The sequence below is a fragment of the Lichenostomus cassidix genome, chromosome 2, assembly GCF_008360975.1.
Source record: "Lichenostomus cassidix isolate B80296 chromosome 2, HeHo_3.0, whole genome shotgun sequence".
Taxonomy (NCBI): Eukaryota; Metazoa; Chordata; class Aves; order Passeriformes; family Meliphagidae; genus Lichenostomus; species Lichenostomus cassidix.
The window spans coordinates 95,800,051-95,826,992 of NC_139482.1; the positions used below are offsets into that span (position 1 = coordinate 95,800,051).

Sequence of the window (26,942 nt, forward strand, 5' to 3'; positions counted from 1 at the left end):
ACTGTAAAAATGAGGAATTGCAGTGGCAAAATGCAGTCATTGGAAACATTGAAAATCATAGAATCATTTATGTTGGAAAAGAAATCTATGCTGTATTATCCTAAAAGATTACTTAGTGTCATACAGAAAATATATGCAGATTCTGATTTCCACTCAAGTTGTTGCATTGTGGAATGTGTTTTAAGTAGCTCTAATGCTGAGTACTGCTGAGCTTGTGCAGGCTATTATTCACCTGAAATATTAATTTCTATTGTCAGCTTTTGTTCAAATTACACTTATTTATTCATTAGAGAATTTCAATGGATTGATTCAAGCTTAGTTTTGACTTCAAATTAGTCATATTGTTCCCATTTCAAGCAGCTCCATAAAACTATGGTTTGCTGAAGTGCAAAAATTCTCGCAGTTGTCCCAAGAAAAATCCATTAAAAATGTAAGAGTGAGGCTTGTTTTGACAAATTTCAACATGAGTCATGAATGCTCAGGATTCTTACACCTTTGAGCAAGAATTTTCAAGCTGCATAATTTTGATCCCAAAATAATACCTCATGACATATTATCACAAATTCTCAGACATTAAGATGTTACTTTTTATAACTAGTCACAGACTTATGACCTCTAGAAACTTTCTTATCTTCTCTTTCGATTTTTTACTCCCTGAATGATAAATAAATGTTGAACTGCAGTGTCTGAAAAAACCAGTTCATTTTGGACACATAACATGAAAAAATTCTGTTTTCTTTTGGGGATGAAGCCTAAAGATCCCTGCTTCATCAGTTATTATAGTATCCATGCATGTTGATATAAATTAATTAGTGATGAAAACTTTATTCTGAGAGAGATTATGGTGGGAATTTAGACAATTTCTGATGCAACTGCACTGAGGTGTCCAGCTTGGTGTTTCTTAGAATGTGAAAGTAAAAAGCACATAGTGATTTTCCTATTCCAAAAGGGAAAATACCCTGTGAGAGTGGCACTTGATGTGCAGAGACTAAATAGAATCATGTCACACTGTAGTCACCGATTCCATGCTCTTTGAGAGGGACCACACAGTTCCTTTTTTTGTTGGTGTTCAGCTTTGTGGAAGCAAGGTTGCATTCTTATTCCTAGCTAGCATATTTTGTTTTTTTATCATATTATGACAGATATGATCACAATTCACAAGTAGGGCTTGGACCAATTTTAAGAGCTCAATAACATTCACAAATTAGAAGTAAAAAATAATTTGTAGGTTTTGGGGTTTTCTTCAGCAAACATTTTTTGCAGTGTTTTTCTTGTAGTGCTACCAAATTTGTTTCTGGATTTCTCTATAAATTCAGTGTTTAATTATGATAATTCTGAAACTGAATTTCTGAGTGTGCTTTAGCCAACATGGAAGCACAGTTTGCAGATTCATCTGCAAAGACTACTGAGAAAGTGAAACTGCAATGCATATATCCAAAAAAGCTGTGATAATCCAGACATCCTGGATGAAACTTAATGTAACTCATAAAAAAAATACAGCTGTCTTGCATCCAATCTACAGCATACATATCAAAGACAAATACAATAAAATAATTGATTCTGAAAATAGGGACAAGTCCTTATCCTTCATCAAGAGCAATTTGGAAGATGATGGTCTCCATTGTAACTAACATTTTCTCCTTTGTAACTAACCCAGATGGAATTTGGAAAAAGGGAATAGAAATTGCTCATTCAGAGTAATAGAAATTACTCAGGTAACCAAATCTCTCACAGTTTTTTTAAATTTCAGGTATATGCAAGACAGAAATCTATGCCAATTGAGGGAGTATCTGGCATTGCAATTTTTACTTTAAAAGGAAACTTTTTTAAAACAGAAATGGGAAGAAGCGAAGAAAAAGATCTAGCTATGCCTGTGTGCTTTCTGTGTAGTTGTCCATGTACTTTCCAAAAACTGTGTAATTACCTGACCACTCATCAACTTTGGTTTCCCTTTCAGCCCTATGACTAAGAGGAGGAAGAACTGTTTTCTAGTAACTTTCCATGCATGCCAATTCAACATGGGTCAGCTGAAAACTGAGGACTTAGGAGAAACATTATGTACATATGACAGAACATCCTTCAAAAGATAAGCAGATTGTTTTATTGTTTTGTTGGTCTGCTAGTCTCAATGTAGAAAGATTATATTTCCCATTCCTCTTTCCCATTCTCCAGAGTGAAAATAGATGCCATTCAACACTTGATTGTATTTCCCAGCTAGGAAATAAAAGATGGAAAGATTTCAGTTCCTAGTATTTGAAAGAAAGGTAAAACGAATCTCTTATTTGGTTCAGTCCCACCTGGCTTCTGGCACCACAAAGCCCTTATTCACAGTGGGTTCATTTTATATAAAATTCTAAAAGTGAGAAGCAGTAGAGATCAGGAAGCTCATTTGGTCCTTTTTCTGGCCTAGGCAGCACTGATATCAGCTGTTTGTTCCTGGATGTCTCTGCTAGAGTTAATCTGAAATGATGCAAGAAGCAAGGCAGTGACCTTGCTGTGTGATGTTCCTTCCTTCACAGAGGAACATCTGTGTGATGCTCCTCTTCACACCTCTAGCAGGCAATCACTTCTCAGATTTGAGTACACTGTAAGCCACACAAAAAGTGGATTTGGTATCAGAGGTAAGGTTTTTTAAATTGTTCTCTGGGTTCAGTGTTCTCAGTATGTGGGATTTCTCTCTTGGTTTGAGCACACTAAAATGAAACCTTAATCAACAACAAACCCCTCGTGTTTCAAGTATGTCTATTTAAATCAGCTACAAAGGGGGATAATAATTTTGAATAGAAATTAATCTTTTTCCATCTAAAGAATCAAGATTTCTGAGAACAATCCTGTTCAGCTCCTGACAGATATGTATAAACATGGTCTTTATAAACACTGATCTGAAGAGAATGAATTGTATCGTCAGTGAAGATAAATATTACAGCTTCAATCTACGCTGCAAATTAAATATGTTATTAAAACCAGAGTCTAGAGAAGGTATTTATTTATGAAGTAGTTATAATAGAACTGTTGTCAGTCAGGCTTTATCTTACTTTACTAGCACCTTTGTCAGTACCAAGTATTTTAAACTGTATGACATGTTGCTGCGATTAAATAAACAGTAAACTTCAGCTTTACTTCCAGTAGCCAATATTTTAGCTTGCTGCTGACACCAGATATATATTTTTGCTTGTCTTCCAACCTGTAAAATTAGGACATAGATGTTCATCTTTAAAGTGGTTTTTTTTCCCTCCACCAGGGTAAGAGTGTTGAGAAAGCTGAGTGTTAGTCTCAAAACTTTACTGTATATGGATTTTGTCCTAAAAGGTTAACATAAAAAATAATTGAGGTCCTGGTATATTACGTGCTTTTTAAGGTATCTTTTTTTTTTTTTATGGAATAAAGAAATCTGGCCAATATACTAGAATGATCATTTTATAGGTAATTAAACTTTTTTTTTCCAATTACAGTGTGGTTTTTTGGTTAGGATTTGTAAGTTATTGATTCCCATTAGACACTACTTTTCTAAAAGCATTTATTTATCTACAGTCCCCCAGACAAATAAACAACTCACTGCAAAATCCATTTCTTCTGTTTCTAACAGTTAATCAACAAAAATTAAATGGACTAATTCTTTTTTTCTTGTGATTTGCATGGTGTCTAATGCTTTGTAATTAATGCTTTTAGTTTTAAATATTGATTGGCTAAGCTAAAGTTGTGAAGTGTCTGCCTTTAAAAGCATGCAAGTTTGTGGATACATATATTCGAAATGAGACTTAAACTTTCTCTGTAAATTGGCACAGTGAAGTTAAGTAGGTATTATTGAGGTTTTTGTGTCAATTAAAACTGAAGCCTGGTTTATAATTTAAATCATGCTACCAAGGCATTGAAAGTTGCCAGGATTTATCTATAATGACCTATTACTGTTGGACACAGAGACATTTCTGCACCAACTCAAGCAGGTAACTATGCCATTGAGGAATCTGCAGTGCATACTTCAATGAAAGCTGACAGCAGAACATAGATGTAGAATATATGATTGGCTTTCAAAATTTCCATTGAAAGGAAATAGCAGAAATAAATGGAAATAATGCCATATGGCATTATGCTCATGATGGAGATTTCTTAACTAGACTAAATGTGAAATGTTCTTCACATGTCAATCATATCTGCTGGCATTTACATAAATTTAAATAAAGTATCTTGGATTAACTTTTGCTGTCTTGCAAAACAATGAATATTTCTGCACTCAGTCTGTTCAAAGTTGCTCTAGTGCTTCATTCCTGGTAATCAACAGAGGTCATGAGTCTGACTCTGCTTGCCCATTTGCAAAAATTTGTATAATTTTTAAAAGTATGATGACAAAGTGAGTAAATTTGGTGCGATTCTGATTTGCATAGTTTGAATCCTTGAGTGCTGATGCTTAATGAGTAAAGATTTCAAGGAGTGTCTAATGGTGACAGTAATGTCACCAGATTCAGAAACTCCAGTGGTAACAAGACCCTGACACTACAAGATCAAGATGTTAAAAAAGGTTGGGGATCATGTCTTGCTTTTCAAAACAAAAACAAGAAAGAGAAGAAAGAAATCAGGTATTTGAAAAACATTAAGTATGTTTTTCTTAGTAGTTTGACAACATCTGTATTTATTTCCCTTTAGAGTTAAAGTGTCTTTATAAAAAGAATGTCCATGGTGGTTGCACTCTTTCATATGTGATCAAGATGCTATTGAGTGAATAAGAGATCACTACAGATTTGTAGTGTCTGAGGTGTCAAAATAATACTGGAGAAACTCTATTTAGGACTCTTCTTGTGGTTCAGTCTCTGTTCACAGAACAGCAATTCACCCCACCATGGTCTGGGGTGGGGGGGTGAACACAGTTGTTTTTCAATTAGGGACAAAAGTGAGGAAAAAAAGAATGTAAATGATGGCTGAGCTGGCATAAGGACCTGAGATCCTAGGAGACCCAGGAGACTATAATTCTCATTCCAGAGATCTTTTCTTGGTATACTGTCCTTCTTATATCATTGGCAGATGGAAGAGCTGGGAATTGGTGACAAATCACCACTTATATAAAATTTTTGATGCAATTATTCTAGTAATTGATTTTTTAAAAAAATAGATGTAGTCTTACACTAGTCCTGGAACTTTATCAGAATATATAACAAAAATGTTAGGACATATATTGTTCCTTTTGCCTTACATTTTACCTAAAGGTTTCCTGTGGCATTTGGGAAATATGTGAGACAGAACTCCTGTAGTCTGCACAATCTTATCCATGCTTTCTTTATGGGCAGTGACTGAAACAGTTACTGAAACAGACTGACAGAAAAGAAATAATATTCAGGATATTATATCAGAAAATTCACATGCTATGAGCTGCAGGATATTCCTACAAGTGGATGCAGTGCTGAAATCCTGCACCATAATTGTGAAGAACTTGAGAGTTCATGCTGCCTCTTTTACACATGAATGTACCAGTAAAGAACACTCTAGTTATCCCACAGGAAGATACTTGCCAGCTGGGTGAATCTGAGGCTTCTTTTTTTCTTCCTTCAGTGTGAGCATATATCCAACAGTTTTCAGTACTGAATTCAAGGGACTTTTTTTTACCCTCAATGTTCCCACATTTTATGAGTCACAAATCCTCCTGCACTAAGCAGACAAAACTCATACTTTCAGCGAAGAATTCTTTACATATTTTCTAAGATATAATGATTATGTAAGAATACTCAGTATCTTTATTCCATTATTCTTAATGAACAGTTTAAAAGTGATCTGCAGTTTCTTATGTAAAATGCTTAGAGCTGTATGTCTGAAAACTGATTTTTAAGTTCAGTATAAGACGTGAGGAGCAGAGATTGAAGTCACTACTAACAGAAGAAGCATTAGAATTGGAGATGTCACACAGGAATTATTGATCATTGAAAAGAAGTTAATTCATGCACTTCCTGCCCAGAAGAAAAAATATTTGAAGCTGCAGGTGTTGAAACTCTAATTTCAAATGGAAGAGTGTAGAGAGAGCATTGCACTGGGAGAGTCCATTGGGCAGGTCTGTATGGAGGTGCATCTTTAACTTGTCATCCCAGGTGATCATTCAAAACACATTAAACAACTGTGACATTTCACTAATTGCCAGCCATGTACCCAATGGCAGCAAAACAGCTGCAGGAATTCCTGCAATCATTCTTTCTTTTGTTTTAAACTATTAACTTTCGTAAAGAAATGTATACAGAGAAAGTATTTGTTTCCAGTTTTCAGAACACTGAAAGGAAGAATTTAATTACTTTAATTTATAAAGGTGGTGGAATAGGTATTGGGAAAATTCCTTTTTTCTTCATATTTTGTGCATTGCAGATTTCTGGTTTGTCTGGGTATTTGTTTATCTTTGGCCACTTGAGATATGGATACATTTGTTTACTTCATCCTTTTCCAGACCTGTCTTCAGTCCTTTGGTTCTTTTCTGTTCCATTAAAGCCATCAGTACAAGAGTTACTCAACTGTGATGGGATTTTTTTAAAAGTATGAATAATGTATCAGTCTACAGAAAAAGAGTTGAAGGAATTAAGTGGACCTGGAAGTTCAGGTTTTGTCATGTCATCCACATATCTGCCTAAAGTTCTTAGTCTGCTGTTTGTCACCCATATATGACTCCATGGAGCATTACAGTAAGGATATATAAGCAGAAAAGCTAAGACAAGGTCAAAAGACAAATACTGGGTTAAAAAAAAATTATTTCCATTAATATCTGTACATCTAGAACTTAAGACTTCTCAAAACTGAAGTGGTTTCCTGTCCTGTTCCCAATCTGGCAAAATAAATTAGTGAAAATTTAGGTGCAAAATGTCTTCTTGGTCCAGTGCTGTGTTGAACATAATGGGTATAATTTAGGCTCCCTGTACAAACACTACACAAAACTTTCCTTCTATTGCACACTCATATCTCTGATGATACATGATGTACCATTACTACTTGGTTATAACTTTCTATTGTCATTGTCCATAATGATAATCTTACCCTTTTCTGTCTTGCCCTTATGAAAGTATGAAGAATTTCTTTGTCAGCTGCTGTTCAGTGCAATAATTTTCCCATTTCCAGACCACAATATTAATGCCTCCTACACACCCACAAACTATTCTGTGACTCATGCTGCATTAAGAAGTACTGATAAGTTCATCTGGCTTCATGTGCTTCACACATCCTTCCAAAAACACTTGGCCTTATTGATAGTTAGTTCTCTAGGTTACATTGCTTCAAAATGCAGTAGTTCCTGAATTAGGAGCTTTAAAGTTTTCATTGAAATGCAATTAGAATATTGATTATTTCAGATCTAACAGAAGCAGAAATGATTGAATGTAGGCAAAAACTGCCTTAGAAGCAAAGTAAATCAATTTGTGAAGAGCTTTGTGATGCAGAACTCAATCAGCTAAAATTGGATCAGAAATCTTCAAATGGAGGATGAGCAAATTTACAATGCAAATTTAACTTAAAATATAAAATGTAATAAATATCATTAGAGAGATCATAAACTGATATTGATCTACTATGCACCATGCCTTTGCTGCACATCTATATAGAAAGTCAAAACTCTTCAGCAGTGAAGAATTATATTATATATAAACTATTTAATTAAAATCTGGACTTTATGGCAGAACCGTGTTGTATGTTTATTTACATTAAAACCAAATGAAGTTATAACTACCTGGCATATTTTTGCTCTGTATTTGTATATTTGCTTTCCAGAACTGTTAAATTTAACAAGAATTTCTCTATATTTGGAAAATTCTCTTTATTTTCTCAGGAATTTTATTTGTTAGGTGTTAAAACAATATTAGTTTGACTTTAAAATTTCCATGCCATGTTCTGGGTAGAATGGGAAAAATATTCTTTTGATGTTCATAGTGACTTTTATATCCACAGTGTGTATATAAGTGTTGCATGAATTGTTAGGGTTTTTTGTTGGTTTGGGGTGGGGATGGGGTGGCATGGGGGTGGGATGACATGGGAGTGGGGGAGTTTTGGTTTTTTTTTCCTATTTTTAATTGGAAATTGTGGGATTGTTTTTTTTTTAATTCATGGGTAAATTTGTGTTTCTGTCAATCAGTGACAATGGACCATTTTCTCAGGGGATATGTTTTGCTAGGAACTCTGAATAAGAATGGAAGTTCATTAATAGAGTATTTAAATGCCAGATGTACCATGAAGTACTCCCATTTTTTAAATAGAGTGATCAACCTCTTCTGTGATAGCAGAGACAGAGCTTTTCTATTCTTGGCTAGTGTGATGATATCCATGCCACTCAGCACTTACTTCTATATTAACGCTCTTCTGCCTGCCAAAAGCAGCACGTTGCATAGCTTTTTTTCAAGTCCCTATTCACCTGAAATAACTTGCTTTCTATTTATCTCTGTCTCAATTTAGAATGTGATTCATGGGTCTACAGTGAAAAATTATCAGCCTTTTAAAGTACATGGAAGCAAGAACTAATCCTGAGGGATCTTCATTCTTTGGCTCTTAGATGCTGAGTTCCCCAGAGCCAGAATTATCTCTGTATCTTACACAGTGTCAGCCACATTGTCAGCACCTAATTAGAAAGCAAGAGGATGGAGACAAGTGAAGATGCCTTTTTCACACTTCTGCTGTGATTATTGACCTCTTAAATGCTGCTTTTCTTACTTTTTATCTTTTAAGATGAACTAAAGATTGGATGCCCCTTCAGTATAAAACGCTAAAAGGAAAGAAACCAAACCAGCCCTGTTGGGAGCACAACAGATATCTCCTCTTCCTTTCTGAAGGAAAAGCTTAGATCAAAAGGAATTGCAGAATTGTGGAAAACTCAGGCTGGAAGAGACACTCCAAATTCATCTTATCTGTCTCTGCCTTCTGAGGCAGGTTAAGCATATCTTTAATGTGTGTGACAAATTCCCATGCTGGAAATGCATGCATAAAACTCAAGTGTGGTCGTGATACAGCACCTAACCAGCTTTACAAGGAGATTTTTTTCCCCATTATATCTAACTGGGATATCTCCTGGTTAATAATGACTTTATTAATTGTAGTCCTCAAAAAAAAAAAAAAAAGAAAAAAAAAGAAAAAGAAAATGCCATGTTACCAATCTTCATCCTTCATTTCTTTGCCCAGAGAAACTGTGGATTCCCCATCCCTGGAAATGTTCAGTGCCAGGCTGGATGGAGTGCTGAGCAACTTGGTTCAGTGGAAGTTGTCTTTGCTCACTGCAAGGGGCGTGGAACTAGGCAATCTTCAAGGTCCCTTCCAACCCAACCCAAGACATTTATGATTCTATGCTTCTGTGATATCTCTGCACTAAACAAACACAGTTCTTTCAACTTTTCTTCTCAGTTCATGATTTTAAATTGAATCAGTTCTTGTTCTCAACTGAATTTTCTCCTGTTTGTGTATAACCTTATTTTAACAAGATAAGTAGTATGAAGTCATATTTCCACCTAAGGTTTCACCATTGCTAAGCGAAGCAGAAAAACGCCTCCTTTGTCTCGTTACAACTCTCAGGTTGACATACCTGAGAAAATTTGTCTTTTGGAAACAGACAACGTGATAACACTCATTAATTTATTTAGCTAGCAGTCAGAGCATCCAGATCCTTTTATTCATCTCTGTGGAGTTATTTTTACTTTTTTTTCCTCTTTTCTTCTTTTTAATTCTTACCATTTTGAATGTTCAGTCAGTTACTAAGAATAATGATGCTATTATGTACTCTTGGTTACTTTGTTTGCATCGGAATGTTCTATGTTAAGAAGAAATTTTAACATTCAGTACCCATGAGGATTGCTGTGCTTTTACCAAAGTAAGATAAAATTAGAAGGGTTGTTTTGTATGTTTCATATGAGCATTGCTTTGATGAACATGTGTCAACTGGCTACTATAGCTATTATCTGTTTTGTGATAAAAAAACTGGGGATGACTCTCACTTCTTGTCTGCTCATCTGCTCACCCATCGTGCTCTCTGGACAGATTTGCTGCTTGCCATGGTAGATTTTAGGGTGCTGCAGGGAGACTGCTGAGGCTTGCCCTGCTGCTTTTTCACATGCACACCAAAGATCAATCCAGGAGAGATCTGGAGCACAGCAAGCATGACTACATGGTGCTAGAGGTGGTGATGAAGGACATGGGCAGCTTAGGTCGTGTCATCTTCTTGATTCTGCTGAATGAAGGAAAAGTCCTGGGAAGAGAAGGACAATTTCGTGGGCCAAGACCAAGTTGTACAGCTGATGTCAACAACATGTTGCCTTTTATCACCATGGGCTCTCTTTTTTGATCAAGAAATGCTAGAAAGAGACAGGATCCACCTGAGCACAGAGGGAAAAAACATCCTTTTTCAGGATACTTTTTCTGCCCCCAACAGACTGGTGAGGGGAGCTGTGACAGGAAAGTGAAATGACAACCCACATGTGAGCAAGGAAGTGCACTGGGCTGACAAGCAAATGGTGTGCGATTATCTGGACAGGAAACACCTTGAAAACAAAAAACCAGGGCACAGGGGTGACCATTCCAATTATGCCTACACAGAGGGAAATGATAAGTGGGCACAAATTGAATCTAATGGGTTAAACATTTTTTTTTTGAGGGCAAGTATTCCACTCCTGCCATAAACCAAAAATACTTCATCTTCTCAGCTACTCTTCCATAATTTTATGCCACTGCAGCGACTGCTTGGAAATTCAATTTAACTAAAGTATAATGTCTAGTATCCACCATAACTGCTGTGACACCCAGCAGCTAAATCCAGATCCGAAAGTTTTGTAACTTTGTTTTTTGTTTCCCACATTGTAAATGTGATGGATGAAATTTCGAGATAATGCAACTTGGATATCACAGGATGCAATTGCAGGGGAAAATGGAAAGTGTACAGTGACAGCTTTAAAGTATTCACAGTTAAGGAGATAGTTTTAATTTGTCTAGGAGAGATGGAAGAATATTTTATTTGGGGAAATATAAGTTAACATGGAATGAACAGAGGCAGATGTAAAGCAGAGGGTAAAAGGAATTACACATTCAGATAATTAAACTTCCAAATACTCTAAAGGAAATCACTAACAGTTGATTACTATTTAAGTTCTGAATGTTCCTATTGGCAAAACTTTCTGCTGCTGCTTATATTCCTAATGATGAACATTTCTTTCAGCTGGCCTGTAAGACAGGAATATAATTCATAACTAAATAAGGACAAAAAGTAGTGGGAAGGAAGCTTTTGGTAAAAAATACTGATGATATATTGATTTCTTCCATTGTCTTACCTGGTACCAAGCTGCATAACAAACTTATTATGAAACAAACTATGTATTTCCTTCTTCTCCACTATATTCCCAGCCCACAAAGCAATCCATTCAAAGTAATAACTAGGATTTGAGAAGCCAGACAGCAAATTCTCCATAGTGTATCCTCATGCTACAGACATCTATCCCTGAAGAGCCTCGTGGAAGGTGTGAGTAGCTGGGCACAAGCACACACACACACATGAAGGCTGTGACACGCAGAGTCCCAGCACAGCATTTCTCTCCCTTTACCCTCTGTGAGACAGCATGGGTCATTTACAGGAAGTGAAGGCTGAGCACAGCATCGTGTGTCACTTCTGTGTGCTCACTGAACTCCTGATGCTGGGAAAATTCTCTTCACCCTGAACCGATGGAATTACTGGATATGGACAGGACCAAAGTCTGAAATTCTGACCTCTCGCATCTTCAAGACTCTTCTGCAGATTAATCTTGCCATCGTGCATTATAGGCTTTTATCAGATGACTTCTTGCCCAGCAACCAAATTCTCCTTGCTGGAAGTTCATGCATGTTTTTACCTGAAGCGAGAATGATTTTCTCAGTCTTACTAGCACTGTACTCTTTCTCTCTCTCTCTCCCTCTCTTTGACTCCTCCCTTTCCTTGCACTCTAGGGAACTAAAGTTCAGCCTACAACAGGAAAAAACCAACGAAGTAATAGAATATATACAAACAAAGTGGAATTGGCAGGTGAACTACAACTGTGTGCTAAGTCTTTAGTATATAATGCAGAATTAATAATTTGTACAAAAGATTCACCAAATTTTTCACAATACAATTTTATATGTATTTAAATGAATGTTTTAAGGATATAGGAGTATAAATGCTTCAATTTAAATTTTATGATCCAAGTAGCTGCTATTAGTAAAATGCATTCTTCAAGCACAACAGTACTGCTAGTTTCTGGATTGTAGAAGTGGTGTCAATAACTTGCTAAAAATGAAAAACAGAGGCAAACCCATGTTTTTAGAAACTCAACAAAATCATGTAATATGTGCTAATACAGTTGGACGACAGGAGTTTAGGAGCTAAATATAATGCCTTATTTAGTCTGTGAAGGAAAGGTGAAGGGGTCACTTAAAATATTTTCTCTTTTGGAAATTGATTTTCTTGATGAAGAGCCCCAGAGAAAGTTAATCTTCCTAAAGTTTTAAACCTTCTTTTTGTGTGCAATTATTTTTTTTTTGTCACTGCTTATTACAAGCAGAGGTAAAAATCTGTGTTTGTATGGGGAGCTTCAGTAAACCAAGTGGGACCTGGGAAAATCTCTCTGCTGCAAAGCTGAGTTAGCTTTGCAGTTTTGAAAAGTCTGTTAAGGTCATTAGTTATTTCTGATAGAGAGCATTACTTCTTAAGGGTATGAAACAACCTCTGAAGAATCAATATTAGCCAATCCTATTGGAGGCCTAAAGAACAGAATCTCCCCCCAAAACCCCCAACCAAGCCAAACCAAACAAAAATGAAGTGGATGTGTCATGAGAAAAAGAAGGAGAAATTCTGAAAATTTCTACCAGTGAATGGGGACCAAACTTTCACATAAGAGTTATTTTGACTTTTAAGTGCTTGTAACAAGGGCAGGAGGGGATGTGGGGAAATTACAGCATAATTTTGTTATTCCTCCAAAAGATTTTCTCAATTTCAGCTATTTCCCTGCTGCAGAATTTTAGTTTAGTTGCTTGATCTTTTAAATCCTGGAGAGATGGTTTACACTCTTTTATACGTCTATATTTCTGATATTTGCTTTCCAAGAAAAATATTGAAAGATTATATAGTTTAGAAATATGAATGCTAGCATTTCTTCTCCTTTAAATATCTAATATCAGATAGACATAGGTACAACTGCAATGTATGAGATATATTATGAGATATGAGACAACATGCTGCCAAAAGAGGTGAGTGGAGGATAACAAGCACAGAGCACTTCCTTACTAAGGAGAGGCCTATGGACCTATCCTGAATGCTTCCACCTCCTCCTACTTTCTGTTCAGGAAGCAAGATGGCATGGCCATGGGCAGAGCAGGCAGCAGTGGCAGTGTCTGGAATGAGCAGCAGGAAGGTAGAGCCTATTTTTATCAGATGCAGTGATAATTTTTTATTTAGAATTTCTGAAGTGCTCGCACATGGCGTGTCACCTTGAGCTGTGTGTGTGCAGGGGTGAAGGTGTGTGGGTGTGCTTTTCTCCCCACAGAAGTGTTTCTGGGAGCGGGAGGTTCTCATCCCACACGTACCAGGCTGAAAGCAAAGAAACTGTGTTTAGAAGGTGCTAAATAAAGTAAGTGAGTGAACAGAGGAGAAGGAGGATGAAAGAACTATGCTGGTGCTGCTGTCAGAATAAAATGGGACAATTGCTTAAAACAAAAGCCTGGAATACTTTAGTGTACTTAGAAGATTTAATTAGAACTATGTAGGCCTGATTTGGCACTGTTTGTGCCTTATATAATTATATCAATTGTTTAAGGTACCACATTGCAATAAGGGGAGACATTCACATTGTTCATCAAGAGTGAAAATACCTCAGTGTTGCTACATGCTTTCAAGTAAAATATATATGCAAACAAACAAACAAACAAAAATGTCTGTGATGTCTGTGTTTGAAAATGGTTGCGATAGAATGTAGAGCAGCCAAGAATCTCCTAACTGTTTCTATTTTAATTTGGCTGTTTGTACCTTGTCCTCATTATTAACATAACATTTATTATTTGTATACCTGCAAATTATACAGTTATGTCAATATTTATACCTGGAAATTCTGCAATGAATTTGCAAGGCAACCTTAGATTTTTAATGTACCTATTATAGTATAATATTTGTTATATATTAGCAAGCAACTGGGATATATTGTTTGGCAAATATAACACAAGAGTTAACAAATAAGTTTTAAGACAGAAGGGATTTTCATCACTTTGGTGGAAAACATTGCTCATCTGTTTGTTCCCAGCTGACCATATGTGTAATGTATGATTTTCTAGTAAATATATGGCAAAGCAGCAGGGAAGAAGGCTGGTTGTTATAAGGTCGTGTCATTTGAGCCAGGTGGGAATGCTCTGGATGGTGGGAGGTAGCATCATCATACACAAAATTCACTATTAAGCATGTTTATGTAGGAGTAACACCTGGAGTTCAGGGTGGCATTGTAATGAAACAAATAGGACAGCAAGGATGGACCCAGGAGAAGATGGGGAGATGTCAACACTCCCAAGGGAATGTGGGTAGCAGCAGGGCCTGCTCAGAGTGGAAGACAACAGCAAAGACTGCACAATGAAGGGCAAGACTCCTTTGGCAGGAATATGTGGTTTATTGTCAAGCAGGTTGTTACTGGAACTTAGTGGTCTCAGGAAAGGATCTGACCTCTAAGAATATGGTGTTCCAGGGAGAGGATTGGTTTCACTCACTTTTTCATTTACCCCTCTTCAATAGATCTGAATGGCTCTGCAGATCTGCACCTGCTAGGTATAAAACAAACAAACAAACAAACAAACAAACAAAACCTGATTTAATATAGTGAGTTTTGAGGGACTGCACTTCAAGGAACTTATTTTGTAAGTGTAGAGTCCCATCATAACAGTCATTCAGTCTAATTTGAATAATACTTAGACTTCCATGAGTAAATTCTTGCTGGAATTTGCATGATAACTTAAATGATTATCCAGCCTTGGCAGTCAGCTTCAGTAATAGAAATTTAGCTGTCTTTGGCAAGCTGTGTAAGGAGTTAATTAGCTTCACTGTGTTGTACCTTCTGTTTGGTTTAGTGAATTTATCTCTCTTCTGCCCTTGTCTGTCATTAACTTTCAGTCTCCTTGATTGCAATCTACATGGATCTTCAAGTTCTTCATTAATTATTTTAGGTAAACTCATTAGACACAGTTCCTTTTGTCTTTATACATTTCAATGTTTTAATCATATTTCTGGTCTCCAAAGGCAGTGGGAATGTAATTTTTCTTTGCTGTATTCCATTGATAAAAAATTGCAGGCTAGACTTTTTCACTCACTCATTCAGAGAGCCTGAAAGGCTCTCAGAAGTTACAGACTCCCACAACGGAGTCTCCATCCTGCCAACATGAATGGAATCACTTATTCCTAGGTAGCCTACTTACCTTCCAGTTGTTGCCACAGATAGAGACACACACATTAAAAATACATACTAGTGACTTTTTCTTTACTTAAAAACATCTAATTAAAAAAAAAAAAAAATCATTGAAGAACTTGAAAGATCAACCCTTTTTACAGTGTAAGAAAAACAGTTTGATCATTAACCTTTTCCAACATTAAAGTCTTCAGCAAGATGACAGCACTTGTCCTAGATTATGAGATACAGGCATTCCAAAGCTGACTTTAGAATCAAGTGGCTCTGGATGTCACAGAAATTGACAATCTTTCTACTGCAGACTTTTAAACATTTATTTTCTTAATTTGTAAACAGTAAATTATATTACTAAAAACAATAACTCAGAGCAAGTGGATTTCAGTCAAAATTGTTTAAGATATTCATATGGTTTTTATGTGGTTAAAGTCCTGAATTTCTGTGGAAATCTTCTTTCATACCACAGACAGTCTATCATACAGGTTTTCCCCAAGTAGAGTGTATGAATGGATAAGAATTTTTTAAATTTAAGTGGTCTGAGGTTTGTGAATGAGGGAATTGTAGTTCATAGGCTGGAGTGTCTTTTAACATGATTTACTAAAGTATGTCCTGAGGGTCACATCAAACCATTTTCTTATTATAACTAGTGTGAAAGAAGAACAGGACTATGCCAAATTTAATTAGATTGGCCCCATAATTTATGCTGCTGAATAGTTGCCGAAACTGTTAATAGAACATTCATGCACTCAAAATTTACAGCAATAGCCTTCTTGCAATATCATCACATGCTCATGGTTCCATAAAGACTGTTTTGTCTAAATGTGCACAGAAATATAGTCATAGATAGGTATAAATTCTATTTTTCAGCATTTCAAATTATTTCAATATCTTTCTGCTGTAAGTAAATTTCATTAGTATTTGTCACACAGGAATTGTGGATACTAAACTTCCCTTGAATGAATTATAAACAGGTTTTTGTTGGGTTTTGTGTTTTTCAACAGATGCTTTTGAAGTGTCTGAGAAATAAAATAATCCCATGTTTACCAAGCCAGGAGGAAATGTTGCTTTTACTTGCTCTTATAAAATTGGAGATTCAGTGCAGCAAGCAATGTGGGAAAGGATTAAGGCAGATTGGGTAGATATTATCATTCTGTGCAACTCGTCGGGAAAGCAAAGCTTTGGTTCAGATTTCAAAGAAGGTACACCAGTGGATTGTTACGATCAGGAAAAGTCCAGGATTGTCTTTCAAAACATTACAGCCTCTGACTTTGCAATGTACTGCCAGGTAGCTGCTGGGAGAAACAAAAACTGTGTGGTGAGTTTTACTGTGGTGGATAAGTAAAGGAGATAATGGTAAATGTTTTTCAAAATAGGATCTTTTGAGGCATTAGCTCTTTTACCTGAATAAAATAAATCTTCAGTAACAAGTGAGGATTTATTTAAATACCACATTCCAATTAGCAGCAGGTAAAAGAATGCAAAGTTAACAATTAATCTTGTTTTCTCAAAAATAAGCTGACTTTAAGCTTGTCTGATCTCATTATAGGACTTCAGACCTGTTTGTGAGAAAGCAGTTTGATGTTAAGAATTGCAGAATATAATAGAATCACAGAATCATTTAGACTGGAAAAGATCCCCAGGATCATCAGGTCCAACCTTTGACTGGACACCACCTTGTCAATGAAATCATTCCTGCTGTTTCTTGAACACTTCCAGGGATAGTGACTTCCATTACCTCCCTGGGCAGACTATTTCAATGCCTGTCCACCTTTTCCTGATATCCCACCTGAATATTCCCTGGTGAAGCTCAAGGGAGTCTCTTGTCCTCTTACAGGTTCCCTGGGAAAAGACACCAAGCCCCACCTGGCTACAATCTTTTCAGGTGGTTGTAGAGAGTGATAAGATATCCTCTGATCCTCCTTTTCTCCAGGCTAAACCATGCCAGCTCCTTCAGCTGCTCCTCATATGACTTACAAGGAGATGTTTTGGAAGGAGAGTGACTGCCTGAGTTTGCAGGAAGATGTGGGCATTCTCCCAGAGAAGGCATGAGGAGAATTCCCCATCAGCACATTGTACTGCAGAGCCTCAGGGATGAGACCTGTCCTCCTAAAAAGGCAAAGAGCACACCCAGAGATGAAAATGTAGAAATTTGTAAACCAACCTCCACCTTATTGAGGTAACAGGTTTCCTCATGGAGAGCTGAGAAGCTCTCTAGGTTTTGCTGTGACTATTGTCACATAGACACTTGAAATCTCTCAAACTGTGGGTTTAATTCCACCTTTACTTCTGTTTTCTGTTATAACTCAAAAGAACCAACCAACCAAAACAAAACAAAAAAACCCCAAAAACTTGGTTTTCCTTCTTCTCTGTAGAATGCATTTTGAAGACATAATTCTTGTGTAACCCCAGACCTTCTTCTGTTGCAGCATTCAGTCCAGCTTTTATTGCTCCGCTCTTGTTCCTGGTGATACATCAGTGTTTGGCAGTGCTGTGGCACAGGGTGTAAAAGTCCAGAATATGTTTAAACTGTGATATGGTTAATTGAGAAGTGGGGAATGTGCTTGGGCAAAAACAGGATGACCTGCTTTACTTTGAATACTTGAATACAAAAATCCATGAAAATTAGCAGAAAGTGATAAAAATACAGGAAACAGCACAAAAGGTCCTCTCCTCTGACAATTTTAAACATTCAGATTTCAAAATCCTGACTAGATTGATATAATCAATCTATTTGATTGTCCTATTTGTAGAGCAATAGAAATATTTTCTTCTTTCCCCAAGTGCAGTCCTCCTAACACCAAAATGAAAACTTATAGTTGCAAAAAATACAGTAACCCTCAGAATGATCAGTTCTACCCACACAAACTATTTCTTCTCCAAAAGAAGAGAGTTTAGTTTCCATGCTTTTTTTGCTCTTGAAACAAATTCAGTTTATTATTTCAATCCTAGCAATGGCAGCATGGTTATGGCTGTTTATTGGAGAAAAAAGTATATGAAAACATTGAAGAATATGAAGTACAGTGTGACTCAGGAAACATTCCATTGTATCCCTTTTAAGCCCTCACCTTGTATTATGAATTGCATTTTGTTGAGTTTTCATTAATTTCAAAGAAAGTGAAATATCAAGGATTTCCTATTATTTCTCTTCAACATTTGGAACTTTTTCATAACACACAGTTAGTATTTCCAGTGTGGTATGGAGAAACAGAAAGGGGAGAGAAGCAGCAGGCCAGGCATCACCTCTTATTGCACCCTGTGGCATAGAGAGGGAAGTCTCTCACAAACTCATGAGTGACTTTGCTTGATCCAACAGTTGTGGCTAGAATAAACAGACTGCTGCCAGAAACTTCCTGCACTTTTTTTTTTTTTTTTTGGTGTGTGTTCTACCGGTCCAGTCATGTAATTTTTTTTGGCTTAGCACTACAGCTAAGCCATTCTTCAGCTTGGATTTTTCCACCAAACTCGTCCAACGCTTTAAGCCTGTTGGTGTGATTCTGCATGGGTAAAGCAATTCTTCTCACCTTGCCTGGTTCCAGAGTTATTTTGAAATACTGAATCTAGAGGGTGGGAGGAGAGGAGGAGAGCTGCTGTTTAGGTTTAAGTTGAAAGAGTAAGAGAAAAGATAAGAACCCTTCTTATATTTTTTTTAAGCTGTTGCTGAGAGGATCTCAAGAGCTTTTGAAGAGGAGGAATCTTGGGTTAAAGGCTGTATTAAGAGCACAGGATTATTTGCAGAAGAGGTAACAGTCCAGAAACTGCTGATTCTGTGAGGTGGTATGGTAGAAAAAAGCAGCTTACTTCTTGTCTAAAGGTGAACGTATTTTTGCGAAGAAAAACAGCATGGAATTCTTGAAAAAAAAGAGAGAGGAAGGAATAGGAATTCAAGCATCATGAAAGCAGTTCTTGCAGTTGTATCATAAAAGTCAGCCTGCTGCATTTAATGTTTTTGAATGCTAGTGAAAATTAAACCATGAGATCCATTCAGTATCATTGTTTATTCACTCTATCCCACTAAATATTGTGACTGTTTTCTAGAAACAGGAATTTCCAGCTGAAATCGGACTTCTGCAAGTATTTTCTGACCTCAAAATCTGGAACATATAAAGCAATGTGTTTGTAAAGTACTGTAGTTCTTGTTGGACAACTCTTACAGAAACAGAAAGCTGAATATTACATAATTATACAATGTGTTCAAGGGATTTTGGATTAATTTCTGATGTATTCTTCACCATATCTCTCCTTCTAAAAATTCTATCAATATGCAGATCAGTCATGACACCACATTCCACATCTGAACCCATTTTCTGTGGTTTTATTACCATGCTTTTTTCTTTGAGATAGTCTTTGAAGAATGGAAACAGACTTGCAATCCACATATTGTTTTGGTAGATGATTGGGAAAGAATGGGACGTGCCATATGAAAAGACTGAAAAATTAGCAGGGCTGAAAAAGAAGTGCTTATTCCCCCCTGAAGACACAGACAGTTTTAGAAAAATTTAATAAAATTTTTCTTGCTTTAGCAGAAAGTTGGGTAGTAAGTTTGCTTAGGCAAGGTAAAATAGAAACATGTTTCTGTGTGGTCCCACTAGATCTGAAAAATTGGTTGGTGGTTGTATTTACATGTATATTCAGGGGCTCAGAGTTACATTACACTTTGTACTAGGCCTTTCACCAGCTTTGTTTACCTCCTCTGGACACATTCAAACACCTCCAAATCCTTCCAAATTTGCCGGGCCCAGAGCTGTACATAGTGCTCAGGGTGAGGTCACAGCAATGCTGAATACAGCAGGATAATCTTCATTAGCACCCAGATGAAAAGCAGGGAACTACTTGTGCAGTGACTGGGGGTTATCATACATTCCTTGGGTTATCATACATTCCTTGAGAACTGGAAGGAGCCAGCAGTGCTTCTGGGCCATGGGAAAGATAAGAACTGCAGTAAGGGGGTGAGGAGAACCAGGACAGGAGTGAAATTATCTTCCTTCTTCATGAAGTCATTCAGTATGAACACAAGGTATCAAACCCTCTCTGTGGGTCTCTCCTCAACCAACCACTGTTCTCTGGGCATGAATGCATTTGTGGTGCATTTCTGCCTTTCAGTTGTGCAGAAAACTATCTCAGTGATACCCAGTTAGGATATCATACATGTCAGTACAACAAGGCATGTGACAAAATACTTGAAGGTCTTGACAGCAGTTTGAATCTCTTGTTAAAACAAATAACTCTCTGGCCCGTCAGTGCTTCCATCTCAAAACCAAAGCCAGTGCACTGAAGGTTGAAAAGCATCCTGCAAAAGAATTTCACAAACTTGCAGAGAAATACTAATACTTAACAGAAATTGTACTGATGCTGAAAATATACTTAATAACCTGCTGTCAGCATATCACCTTTGTTGAGAACATAAGAACTAAGGAGACACATGACAAGCCTCTGACATGTTTCTGCAAAATCTTGACTGGGATGTTAAAGTCAGTAATTACAAAAGGTTTTGTATAGTTAAAGAAAACACATGCCTAAGGGAGGTTTTGCTCACTTCAAATGAGCAAAGGCATACAGGCTTTGAGTTGTTGTTAGTTAAAAGAAAAAGAATCTAATGATTTTTCTCATCCAAATTTAACTGACAGCTGATAATCTCAGCTCTCAAACTCATTAACTCAGAGATTATTATCTTGACCTGATAAAAGTGAAGGTGAAACTGAAGAAAAAGAAAAATGAAGTCTGGAGCAGTTAAAATGAAGGATGGGGATGCTGCTGAAATCTGCAACTCTATCCAGATTCACCCATCCCTGATGAAAATGAAATACAAGATTTTAAATTATTTTCCCTTGTTGCTTATAGGATGGGATTTTTAAAAAAAATTCTGTAAGTATTCACTGGCACAGACAATGATTTTCTGTGGTAGGTAGCATAACAGCTGGAAAAAAAAAGACATTATAATTTTTCCTGAATTTGAAGGTAAGTATATGCACCATCCTGTCATTTAAAGTACACAGGAGCTGAAAACATTCTGGCAGTAGAGTTATTTCATATGCGGTTATCATACAAAAGGTGTTGGTTTTTGTTATCAGGCAGCCTTCTCTATAGTGCCACATACCCTCAGCAGTGTAAACTTCTGAGAGAATTTCCTTTCTTTTTTCTTTCCAGTAAAATAGCACTGGATTCAAGGATAAGGCTCTTCTGTAATCAGTATTTTTTGTTATCCTTTCCAACGAACACATTAATACAAAAGAGGTGCACCTGAGCAAGTCTCATGTGGTATCCAGGATAGCCAGATAAGAAGCTGTGAATCTTTTTGATCCCAGAGAGAAAAGCCATCTGGTGATGGCTCAGCAGCTGGTTAGCTGGGATTACAGTCATTAGTGATACTGATTGTTTTCCTTTGCCTGTGAACTAAGCACGTAACTTTCTTGTCTGCCCCAGTGGAAGCATTTTGGGGCAGCTGTGGTTTCATTGTGGAGTGAGCAGAACTTTAAAGAGAGAGTACACGTGAAGACAGATTTTAGCTCCTGTTCACCAACGAATTGCTGAGGACTTGAGCTGTGGATTACCTGGGTGGCTTTGATAAGATTACCTGTTCTTTCCTCCAGCGCTTTTCACCTCAAAAATAAGTATTAACTCGACACAGACTTGAGCACTATAAGAATAAATTTGCTTATACATTGAAGACATTTTCTTATCTGTCTCTATCTTTAGTTATTACAGGTTGCTCTTTAGTTTCATTTGAAGATATGATTCTGTTACAAAGAAGTCAATACATTTTAAGTAAAGTTACTATAAGTTTAACTTTTCCTGCCTAGGTTGCAGTTTTCAAAGAAAGCCTTTCTGCTTAGGCTAGAATAAATGAGGCAGATTTCCTGATATCCATCATGAAGGCATGCACATTACTAGGTGATTAATAAAAGGCCATGATAATGGGAGAAATTTTTGTGAAAATTTTTTTGTTAAAAACTGAACAGATTTCTTTTTGAACTAGAGCAGAAAATAATTGATACTCCCCTGTGCAGTACTGATCAGGAAATCTCTTAAACACTGAGATGGTCTTCGTAGTGCTCTGAAAAACAACTTGCTGCCCATGAAAATATTGAATGATTTTTGGGTATTTCTTATGGGACAACTTTTACAATCACAGAACCACCGACTGGTTCAGGTTGGAAGAAACCACACTGGGTCATCTGGTTCAACCTCTCTACTTAAGCAGGGTTATCCTGGAATACATGGCACAGGACTGTGTCCAGATAGTTCTTGAATATCTCCAGTGAGGGAGACTCCACACCCTCTCTGGACAGACTGTTCCAGTGCTTGGTCACTGCACAGTAAAGGATTCTTCCTCATGTTCAGGTGGAACTTCCTGTGCATCAGTTTCTGCCCATTGCCTTTTGTCCTATTGCTTATCACCAATGAGAAAAGCCTGGATTCACTAACCTTCTTGGCACCCATCCTTCAGATGCTTACAGCCTTACAGGTTGGACTTGATCTCAAATGCTTTTCCCAACCTAGCTGATTCTGTGACATTGATGATGTTCCCTCTCAGCCATCTCTTCTTGAGGGTGAACTTGCTCAGCTCCCTCAGCCTTTCCTCATAAAAGAGGTGCTCCTGTCCCTTGATCATCTTTTTTGCCCTCTGCTGGACCCACTCCAGGAGCTCAATGTCTCTCTTGCACTGAGGAGCCAAGAACTGGGCACAGCACTCTAAATGTGGCCTCACCTGGGCTGAGTAGAGGGAAGGATCACCTCCTTTGCTCTGCTGGGAAAGCTCTTGTTAATGCACCCCAGGACACCACTGGCCTTCTTGGTCACAAGGACACACTGCTGGCTCATGGACAGCTCATTGTCCACCAGGACCTCCAGCTCCTTCTCTGCAGAGTTCCTTTCCAGGATATCATCCCCTAACCTGTGCTGGTGCCTGGGATTGCTCTTCCCCAGGTGCAGGGCCCTGCATTTACCTCTGCTGAATTTCAGAAGGTTCTTCTCTGCCCATCTCTCCAACCTGAGGCCCTTCTGAAGGGCTGCACAGCCCTCTGGGGTACTGGACACTCCTCCCAGCTTTGGGTCATCAGCCAAGAACATTCATTTATTAACCATATATTGAGTAACTCATGTGTGGACTGCTTTCTCACCAGGGGAGGGAAGAAGACAGAAATGGAAAAAGTATAGCTATTTTTTCATACCTCTGTGCAGTGTTGACTTACCTTTGGTCATCCCAGTCACAACTTTCCTGAGAGCTAGTTCAGCATAACAAAGGCTTTTTAGAAATGAGAAAATTGCTGTAAAGTCTGAATACTGAGCATGAGCTGTCATGGAATAATGTCTTTATATAATCATTGATTCTTCAGCTTAGTTTGTCATAAAAAGTTCATGCTGATTTATATTTATACCAAATAAATACCAATTGTATTTATTACAATCGTATTTTAGCAACTTGGGATCACAGATGGTTTATTACCTACACAGCTGAAGGGATTTCTGCTGCTGTTTTGCTGCTAGATTTTCTACTGATCTTCTGCATCATGACTGCTTATCACAAAAAGTGAGTAACAAATCAATTTGCCTAATATACCAAAGCAGGTAAGTATGAATGTGTTAACATCTCATCCTACTCTCCCTCAGAACCAACCAAAAATAAAGGTATATGTAAAAACTGAATTTTCTCACCAAAATTTTAAACTTGAAAAAATGAATAATTTCTACAGCCTATGAAAAAGTGATATTTTCTGGTTTTTTCCTTTTTTCCCTTTATTTCACATTGGGAAGACAAATGGCTTACTCAAGTGCCTTTGTCAGCTAAATGCATACTGTGATATTAGCTGAAACAACATATTAAGGGTGATTTGTCACGAATAACATCAAGCTAGGCACTGCTATTCCAATTTTGTGCACAGAGGTCAGGTGACATCTTGAAGTTTTCTACATTTTCTAGCATTTTTTGTCCTCTGATTTTATGTTCCAAAATTATAGCTGGATTCGAACCAATAGTTTAAACCATTCTTTAAGTTTGCTGCATTCCTTGCCAAATATCTCTAGTGGTCTGATCCAGAATCTCTCTGCTTCCAGTGAAAAGAAATAGTGAGCAGAAAACGTAATCCTTCTCCCACCATAACATATGAGGCTGCTAAATTTTGGGTAACATATTAGTATTATTCCCTGAATCAAAGGGCCCTTTCATGCTTTTATGACACAATGCTAATCTCATGCATGTTGCAATTTGCAAGTCTACCTGGATTTTTATTGTATTTATTGGTCTCAGTGGGAAAGTAAGCAATACCAGGATTATCTCTTGCATGCTGGAATTAGATATTTTAGACTATACTATCATGTATGATGCAGTTTCCTCCACTGTGTTTCTGACTAAATGTATGACTTCAGAAAGAAGAGGAAGATCACAGAAGCCTTATCAAAAGCTTTGTACTCTACTCAGACCTGGGTAAGGTCACCTGTTGAGATGGAGCTTACTCATGGTTTGTACTGTATATTTATTAAGATCTTTCTCTTCTGTGTCTGCTCTTTATATCCCCTAAACCTTATAGTCAAAACTGTACAGACAGGAAGAAATGAAGATTTTACAATATGATTATTACAATTCACTATTTTTTTGTAAATATCCTTCAATGTTTTACAGCTAATTTAGAGACTCTGCTTTGTTCCATGTTATTAACAAATTTTCTCTTTTGGTTTGATAGCCTTTTTATTACTTGTGTCATGTTAATGTCTTTTTTCCCCAAATCGCCACTTGTAAAACTGAGGCAAAAAATTATATTCTGTGATACCCTTTGCCTTATCTATTTTTTCCAGTTCAGCTTCATTATAATTCTTTGGGATAGCTGTTTCAGTGCACCTCCTTTCTTTTTTTTTGTGTTGTAAAAATCAATGTTTTGGAACACTGAGTCTTTTTTTTTTCCTCTTAATAATCCTATTCAAGCTCTGAAGTTTAGAAGTGGAAAGACAGGAGCCAATTTCACTGCTTCTGTCTTGTCTCTTCACACCCTGAATCAGGGGTGAGTTTAGGGAAATGTGTGTTTCACAGTGGATGTGAGAGCCCGTTTTCACAGTGGATGTGAGACTCTGGCTTTCCACCCCTCTCCTCTCAGATCTCACTCCTGTATGGACCAGTGGTAAACTTCAGTGTCAATATGTCCTTTTAAATCTGATTTCTCCCATTCTGACTGTTGGGTCAGTGTTTGTACCAGGATGAAACTCTTCCTAGAGTGACCACAGGCCAGGGACCACCCATTTGCTTCAGAAAACACCTTTCCTCCCACGCCAGTCCACCCAGGCACTGAAACATTAAGTTGTCTTAATGACGTGGCTAATTCTTAGCATAGTCAATAGTTTCAGGGTAATTCATGTTTGAAGACTGATGTAGGAGAGACTGTGTCAGTATCTGAAGTGTGTGTTTGAGGGGCATTTCATTGGTGCTTTACCAGGGACCAGATGTGGGACAGCTGGGAAACATATTCAAGCTGCAACTTCTTTTTTTCATATGACTTGAATCTGAAATGTATTCACTGAAAACAAGAGGACAAAAAAACCCCATTTTCATTGATGGTTGAATATTTCCCAATAATAAATCAGCATCTGAAGAAAAATTGCCACTTTTCTCCTTTTTTTCAAAGCAGTAGCTGTTTTGAGAAAAGTCCTTCAACTTTACCTTTTATTTTTTTTTCTTTCCTTTTAATGTTCTTCTAGCCTCCTGCTAACAGTTATGGAAGATCCAATTTTCATGGCATACACAGCAGAGAAAGGAGAGGAGAAGAATCATCACTCCAGCAGACAGAGGAGATTTACGTCAACTGCAAAGACGTCTCACGCAAACATAAGACTGTTAGGTTCTTTCTTAAGAACAAAGTAATCAAAGCACAGGCCTTTTATGTGCAGCATAGAATTTATTTTCTCTGCACTGGCAAGACGTGGAATGTCAAAGTGGCTGTGCTGGGCAGTGCCTGGGCTGCTTTGGTGGGACAGCCTTGTGACCCCAGCTGTGATGGTGTTGTATGGCAGCCTGCAGAGTTAACCTACCCCTTGGCTCATGGGCAGGATTAGAGATTATTTGTCCTTCTGCAATTGAGACACTTTCACCTAGTAGGTGGACTCTTTAGTAGCAATTTTAGAACAGCTCTGATGTGCAGAATGGAGCTGCATGTGTTTACATAAAGTTAATTTGGTCTGAGAAATCTATGTCTATGAGAAGCTTCTGTGACAGGGTGAGAAAGAAAATGTGTTTGATGTTGTCTATGTCCATAGTTTTTGCATCTCAAATTGAGAGCTCTATAGAATAATAAATACCCACAATTTTCCACACAGGAGGTGTTATTTTGCTGCTGGGCAAACAGAACTATTCAGCTGACAAAAGCAAATATATCAGGGCTCCTTGAACTTAGGTTTAAAAGCATGAACAGCAGCTTGGTATCTGACAGCTTTGTGATTTTACAGGCTTCTTGCCACTAACCACAGTAATTTCAGTGTTTTCCATCTGGGGATGGAATAGAAGTGTAGCCCCTGCTCTCCTCCCCCACTCCTTTACCCCCTCCCCTCCCCCCATGCCCAGAAGACAACAAAATGTGAAGACTCTGTCAC

The 26,942-nt window shown here is 37.4% G+C and overlaps 1 protein-coding gene across 1 annotated transcript; it reads left to right on the forward strand.

Moving 5' to 3' along the window:
• Positions 1 to 1,025: 1,025 nt before the first annotated feature.
• Positions 1,026 to 26,942, forward strand: CD226 (CD226 molecule). The gene is given in 9 exon segments (XM_085049845.1): positions 1,026 to 1,083; positions 1,364 to 1,441; positions 1,444 to 1,622; positions 1,624 to 1,691; positions 16,368 to 16,701; positions 20,533 to 20,536; positions 23,787 to 23,898; positions 24,735 to 24,797; positions 26,105 to 26,942. Coding segments are annotated over 9 exon segments (1,200 nt in total). The 3' UTR covers positions 26,409 to 26,942.